At 55.2% G+C, this 7,657-nt stretch overlaps 1 protein-coding gene across 1 annotated transcript in view; it reads right to left on the bottom strand.

Moving 5' to 3' along the window:
* CCDC110 (coiled-coil domain containing 110) overlaps window positions 1-1,776 on the bottom strand; it is a 12,349-nt gene extending 10,573 nt beyond the window's left edge. The window contains exons 1-2 of the mRNA XM_006772721.1: window positions 1,633-1,776; window positions 1,156-1,468 (exon numbers count right to left, since the gene is read on the bottom strand). Of these exons, the coding sequence (XP_006772784.1) occupies window positions 1,156-1,468; window positions 1,633-1,776 (457 nt within the window). The remainder of the gene's footprint in view (window positions 1-1,155; window positions 1,469-1,632) is intronic.
* Between the last annotated feature and the right edge of the window lie 5,881 nt (window positions 1,777-7,657).

Consider the following 7,657-nt stretch of genomic DNA (forward strand, 5'->3'; position numbering starts at 1 on the left):
TATCGCAGAAAGGCACAGGAGAGAGAACCACAGTCTACACGGCCATTTAGGTCCCCGCAGCAGGCACAGTACTGGGAGGGGTGCAGACCACGGAGGAGCTCAGGGCCCAGCCCTGAAGAAGCTCCCACTCCCGGGAATGCACGAACTAGGGTTCATCCTACGTTAGACGTCAATTCTCTAGCTGTGTCCCCTGGACGTGTCAGAAGTGAGAAACAAGGTAATTACAGTGGAATGGCTTTGAGGTGGTTAAGTGAAGGTCTGGGGGATTTACTCTGAAGCCTGTGGAAGATTAGGTCACAGTGCGCACAGGAAGTCTTGGGTGCAGGAATCCGTGCTGGTATCCGCTCTCGGGGTCACCCCTTCTCTCCCCACCTCTGTGCCTGGATCACCCACATTCCACATGTAGGTTATGTGACCCCGGGGGTCCGAGCCTGGCCCATCAGCTCGATAGCGCCTTCCACCCACGGTGCTCTGCTCCCTCCCTGGCAGTCACGCTGACCCCCAGGCCCTCTGAGAAGTCTCTTGCAGCCTCGGCAAGAGACTCCCATGTTCCGATGCCCCCGCTGGCTGGGTATTTGCACACGCCCTCTGCACGCTCATGTGGAGCTTGTGGATGGAGCTCTGTGGTTATTTCAAACACCCTCCCCACAGAATGCCCTGTCGTCCATCCGTAAATATTTACTATAAGAAGTATTGCTTTTGGAAAAAGGATATGTCTTTCTGGTGTCTCGAAAAAAATCAACAGTTCCTGTCTGGTGATGAGAGAACCGGTATAGTGCAGTGTGGTGTTTAAGGCCTGGATCTGCACCAACCCACTGAGCGCTGGGCTCTGTCACTTGCTACCTGTGTGACCTTGGGAGTGTGTGGACCTCTCTGTGCCTGTTTCCTCACTCCTAATATGGGGATAATGGGAGTACCTACTGCATAGGGTTGTTGTGGAATCAAATGAGTTGATACATTTAAATGCTCTGAACAGCATCTGGCACAGAGTGATGCGCCGTTTTTGCTGTTCTTAATCTGTCCCGTTTTCTAGCTGCTGGGAGTACGCATGTGTTGGGAGCACCCCAATTGCGCCAGTGGATTTAAGCAATTGACCCGATGCCCAGACGCGTTTCTCACGCCCTCGCCCTGGGAGCTGTGGTCCCGGGAGTTTACCTGTCTCACTGCCAGCACTTTCCTTTGCCCCCTCAGAGGAGTTTAGGATCTTGGACGCTGAAAGGAGGACGCAGTCAACTTCATCCCTTTCCTGATGATGCTTTTCTGCAGCAGAACCAGACATGGCTTTTGGTGTTGGGAGCAGGGAGGCGGGGCGCGGGGATTCGGGACGCCGATGCTCTAAGCGCCACCAGAGGGCGCGCTGGGGCCACGCAGCGGCGGCTGGACCGGCGGCTTGGGGGCTGGAAGCTGTAGCCTGGCGCAGGGATGGAGGCGGCACTTTCCTGGGGTGGGCCGGTGTGCGGGTGTGCGGCTACTCAGGAAGACCGATGGTCTAGATGGGATGGTCTAGACTCGAGTCTAGAGTCTAGAGCTCTAGGGGGATGAAGGGGCCGCGCCCGGGGAGGCTGCCCCTTCCACCCCCCACCCACTGACCACAGATTCCCCTCAAGGGACTGACCCGGTCCAGGCTCTTACCCGGGCGCATTTCTGCTGCTCAAGCTCTCTTTTCTTCCCAACTGCCTTCTCCCCTGCATTCCGCTCAGTAGCTTCCCGCTGGGGCAGCCCGTTGCCTAGTAACCGGATGGCTTGGACGCCACCTGCGCACGTGGGCGCAAGCATGGGTGGGGGTAGGGAGAGGAGGAAGGCGCGCGCTGGGGACCGGGGTCCTGGGCCCGGGACTCCCCACCCCCAACCCTACCCCCAGCCACTCCTGGGACAGCTGCAGGTGAGAAGGTCCACCCTTTGCTGTGCCCCCACAACCTGGGGACCGGCTCCCTAGGGCGGCTTTCTCCTCCCCGTCTTCCTGTTGGCCCAGAACTTGCTGGCCCAAAGCTGGGCTGAGAAAAGGGAATGTGTGGAGACAGGCAAACACTTAGGGGCTTTTGCCTTTTTTTAAATCTCAGTTTCATTGTTTGCTTTACGCTGTCTTGTTCCTCTTATTTCAACGCTTTCATCAGAGCAGTTTCAGCTGTGGGGGTGTGAACGGCCCAAGACCAATATTGTAAAGGGCTTTGGTTTGCTGTGGGTAAGAGAAGACACCTATTTCCAATAATGAACTTAACATAGCGATGCATTAAAATACACATTAAAGCTGTGGCCGCATGCTAACACCCTGGGCAAACCCTCGCTGAGGTGCCTGTGCCCTTGGAGGCCAGAGGGGTCAGCTAAGGGCTGGTTGGCCCACAGTTCATTTTTGTCCCGCTCAGAAAATGGCGCTCTGTAAGTAAACGTTTTAAATGAGTAGATGTTAATTTTGCAATAACATCCATTACAGATTTTGAAGGGAAAATGTAGACCCAAAATACCCCCCGCTACACAATGGCTCAGTACTCCGGATTACATGGACACACTTCAGTGGGCCCAAGAGAGCATTGCAATTTGGAAATTAACATCGATGCATACTTGGCATCTGTCATCAGACCCCACACAAGTTTCACCCGTTCTCCCAATGATGCCCTTTACACAAGTAAAGGGTCCCGTCCAGAATCTTGCACATGCAGTTGTCATGACACGTGTCTCCACGCAGGGTCTCACGGACTCGGCAGTTCCTACTTTACTCAGTGGGTGAAAGCGGATTCTCGTCTGTGGTGAACCTGGTGTACACGGCTGCTTACCTGTCCCTGACGGGGCCCGTGGGAGTTTCTCGAGCCGGCTTCTGTGTACTTCCAACCCGTCTCCCTCAGTCCTGGAGCACCTTTTCGTGTTCTTCACGGACCAGATCTCCCAGGCTCCTCCCGTCCTCTGCTGCCCTGCCTGTGAGCCGGCCATTTCTCAAGGAGCCTTTGCCTCTTTGAGAGGAGAATGGTTTTCCACAGCCAGGATGTGAGTGCTAAGCCTGCACGTGGCTACCCAGGCATAGCTGCTCGCAGGCCGTCTTAGTGGACAGAGCCAGGGAATGTCTGTGTGCACGTGTATTTACATTTACACACACACACATACATCCACACACACACCTGTATTATCTATCTATCAATCTATCTATCTATCTATCTATCTATCTATCTATCTTGAATCCCATGTGTTCACAATACCCCTGGTTTAACATCACAGTGGTCTTTCTCATTTTCTCCATTTCCATGTTTGTAATTTACCAACAGTGAGAAAGTTGACTCTTCTTATCCTTTATACACTTACTAGGGGCCCAGTGCACGAATTCGTGCACCTTGAAAGGAACTGTGGGCCACAAGGCCGTGGTGGGCAAAGGGGTGGGTCTCGGCCCATCCTCTGCACCCCTGCCTGACCCCTCCTGCTGTGGCCCCCGGTCCCCTGTCTGCCGGCAGCCCGGGTCCTGCTGCCACCACTCCCATGTGCTGACTGCGCCGGCCCCGCTCACACCCACTGATGGCATGGAGCGATTGGGGCCAGCGCTGGCAGTGGGTGTGAGCAGGGCTGTCGCTGGCAGCGGGTGCAAGAGGTGGCTGCCGGCCCTGATTGTCCCTCAGGAGCAGGGAGAGGTGGAGAAGCCATGAGGAGTGATCGGGACCGGCACCAGGCGCCGGCAGCGGGTGTGAGCAGCAGCTCCGGTGCTGGTAGCAGGTGTAAGCGCCAGGTGCAACTGCAGCACGTGGGAGCAAAGAATTTTCAGTAACCGCCAGAGGCTCACCCCAATGACAGCAACCTGAGCCCCGCCTTGGTCTGGCGCCCCTGCTCACCTGCTCCACCATCCTGCCATGGCCGATGCCCACCATGTTCCGCATTCTGCTGCCTGCTGTTGATGCCTGCCATGTTCTGCACGTGCCTCCTGGTGGTCAGCGCATGTCATAGCGACCGGTTGTTTGGTTGTTCGGTTGTTCTGCCGTTCAGTCTATTTGCATATTATATATATATATAGATATATAGATGTGAGCAAGGCCCTCGTAAATATTTGTTCTCTCAATGCCAGTCTCTCACCTGAGCCCCCACGAGGTCATCCCACTCAGGTTTCAGGACCCTGCATGGCCCCTTCCTTCCTGCTCTGTTTAGACTCTGGACCCTGCACTGGGCCTCCTCTCCTCCTGGACACACTCCTCACCTGACTTGGGCTCTGCCATCCTCTGCTGCCTCCTCTGGGGGGAAGACCCACACCCTCTGGGCTGTGAAACCACATACCAGCCATTCCCACACAGGGCCACGTGCACTCCCCCCGAGCTCTGCACACTGAGGCCGCCTTCCCCACAGGTGGGTGCCCTCCTTCCCTCCTTGGGATTGGACGCCCCAAGTCTGCTTTTGCAAGGGCATGAAATGGCTCTTCCATGCTTTTATAGAAGTGCTGTATCGTTTCGCCTTTCATGCTTAGATTTGCTATTCACCTGGAACTGATTTTCATAAACTGTCAGGTAGGCGTCCATATCCATTGTCACTCGCTTGCCCCTCCCTTTGTTGTAGAGAATAATGTCCCACACCAGCTATCTGCGTCATTACATTGTCATGTGTTTCCTTATGTGCCCTGCCATCCTACCATCCTACCATTTGAGCCTGAAGTTCCTCATTCCCAAGGTGCTAAAGCCAAGTGCAATGACATTCGCTTGCGGAGCACATGCATTAGAAGAGACACAAGGGGTGGGATAAAGAAGTCCCCTTCGGCCTTCCACAGTGAGAAAACCCCGTCCTCCCGCGTGGGCCCCGAGAAGCCTGGCCCCGCAGGGCCCCGTGGGCCCCCGACTGCTGTGGAGCGCTCAGGTTTCAGCGATAGAAATGAAGGGCCGTGATGCTCTGGAAAACCTGGCCCGAACGTGAGCATGTGTGACACTCGCCGGGGCCCACCTGTCACTGTTCCTGCTCCCGGACACTGACCGGTTCACCGTCCCATTTCACATCGGGAAACACAGTTTAGAGTCAAGACAGCTGTCCTGGGATGTTAAGTCCCCTCCCTAATGCAATGAGGCTCCCAGTCTTTCAGCTTTTGATGAACGACTCTTGCGTAGACTCAGTGGTGTTGGAAATTGTGCAATTATATGAGAATAAAGGTTGTTTCCCAGATTTATGTGGGGGACACTGACATAGGGGAAGGTCAGGGACTTTTCAAATACTCAGTGACTGGTCAGCGCTGGGCTTCCTGATTCCGAAGCCCTGGTTTTGCCCAAATCATTTTATTTTAAGGTTTCCCCCTCCCCCATAACAAATTACAGTTCAAGGAGACAGGACAATATTTCATCCACATTTTACGAACTATAGAGGCAATTATCGTGAATGCCAGAGCTGAAGTTCCTGTTTCCTGATCGGACATCACCCTCCCCAGGACAACCTCCTCAGTGTGCTGAGACCATTCTGTTCACTCAGCCTCAGTGGAAGACGCCTTCTCGCTCACACATGGCAGCCCTGAAGACGTCAGCTGCTTCTTTCTTTGCCTGTGAAGTGCCGTGCTGGAGGGCAGGATGGGAATCTGTACTGCCAAGGAGAACATCTGGGCGTCACAATACAGCAAGGCCTTCAGATAGTAGCTCCCCTAGAGAATGCACTTTCACCTGCAGACGCACAGCTGCGGGTCCAGGAATCCGGAACCAGCGCGAGAGCAGGCACCCAAACAGGCTGGGCCGGTCTATTCTTAGCCATGGAGTGCCCGACCGAAATACTTCTGGGTTCTTTAGCTTCCGAAGATCTTTTCTTAATCCTGAGATCACAAGCTGTGGTTAGTCATAGCTGAGATCCACAGTATATGCGACAGTAACCACACCGCTCCTCGCACGTAACAAGAGTGGGCATTTGTCCTGAACCTCGTGCTTTGGCCAGAGAAAGGGGGCCACTGTGCCGGTGACTTAGGGAGCCTTGGCTGGGTTGTGGGCCTCCGACAGCTCAAAGGTTTGATCCGAATGCAAACACCTCCAGGCCAGCCTTCTGTAAGCTTCCTCCGGTGTGTCTATTCAGGAAACAACTTGGTTGTGTCTATTCAGAAAAACGAACCTCACGACTCACTGAGGACCGCCACTCGCCTTGGCTCTTGGGAAGCTGGTTGCCACTTGAAGAAGGCCTATGGTGGGGATGCTGGGGAAGGGAGTGGTCTAATCTGACACCTTTGGGTGCTAAAGGGATGGACACAGAGAGACAGCAGGCAGCGTGGGAAGGAGCAGATGTGAGGGCAAGGGCTGTTTTTAGAATGGCATGGCCACCTGAGCGTGTTTGCAAGCTGAGAAGGGTGCGTGCGGGGCAGAGAGAACCAGAGCGGGAACCCTGAGCTGGAAAGGGACCTGGAGGGGCAGAGTCACAGGCAGGCGCTGGACCAAGAGGGCGGAGGATGAGCGGGGTCTGCACGTGGTGGGAAGCTTTCACATTCTGTAGCGAGGAGGCAGCTGAGCAGTGGGAATGAGGCCCTTTCTGCCCTACGAGGCACTGGGGCAAATAGTGCAGTTTACCGAGGTTGCGTAGGTGAGCGCTTTTCTCACGAGTGTTTCATTCGTACTTAGTGGAACCCTTTGTAGTGGGGTACACGTGCTCCCCACTGGGCTTCCTGAGTCCAGGTCAGAGATGCCGGTTCACCCTCTCCGCAGACTACCCGGCCGATGGGGAAGTGCCCTGGGGCACGTGACAGTGTGGGGTGCAGTGGGGACACCTGGGGGTTCGGTGCTTCTCCAACAGCTGCCACTGGCGCCTCCTTGTAGGAACCCCGCCTTTACCCTCCAGTCCAGACATAACGGTGCTGCCCATTCCCACGCCTCCCCTGATGCTGGAGGGAGGCTGGGTTGCTTCTCAGGTTCTCCACCGTCGCTCTGCATTTTAACCTTCTCAGGTTTTCTAGGTCAAATGTAACATTTGCTCTTTAGCTTCCTGACCTTTAAGTTTGGATCTTTCCCAGAACAAAACACTTGAACGTGACACCTGAACCACAAGTGTAATGCCGGGTGGAGCCATTCATTTCTTTGGTCTCAGGGTTTCCGACGTACTTTCTTTCAGTAGCTCCGCGAAGGGATGCATGTTTTGGCGCTGGGGTTCCAGCTGCAATCACAAGTGCCCACAGCAGCCGGACAGGCGTCCTGGCTCCCCTCACTGGTTCAAAACCTCAGACAGGTCGGGGCCAGGAGTATGCGTGAATTTGGGCGAATCCGGAGCCATAAGGCAGGTGTGTACCCTGTTTCTCATTGAGGACGACAGGAGGCCTGTGGGCAGCAGCTGCCGTGGACTTGAGATGATGAGGCCATGAGACAGGGGGCCTGTGACGGTCCCCACTGCCCCACCCTGCTGGTTCCCCACGGTTTGTCCTGGGAGGGGACAGTTTTGGAAGCTCCCACGTGTCCCCAGTGAGGAGTATGGGAAACAGGAAAGTCGTGAAGATCAGGGGCATTGTCTTAGCCCCACCATGGGAGAGGCAAGGTGACAGGCAGAGTCAGAGGCCAGCACTCCCTGGAGTCCATGCCCGGCTCCAGTGAGGACTGAGTGGACGGACGCTGTGGCAGGTGGTGGTGGGGTTATGGCCTAGACCCGTGGTCGGCAAACTGCGGCTCGTGAGCCACATGTGGCTCTTTGGCTCCTTGAGTGTGGCTCTTCCTAAGCCTTAGGAGTACCCTAATTAAGTTAATAACAATGTACC

This window comes from Myotis davidii, unplaced genomic scaffold (genome assembly GCF_000327345.1).
Source record: "Myotis davidii unplaced genomic scaffold, ASM32734v1 scaffold184, whole genome shotgun sequence".
Taxonomy (NCBI): Eukaryota; Metazoa; Chordata; class Mammalia; order Chiroptera; family Vespertilionidae; genus Myotis; species Myotis davidii.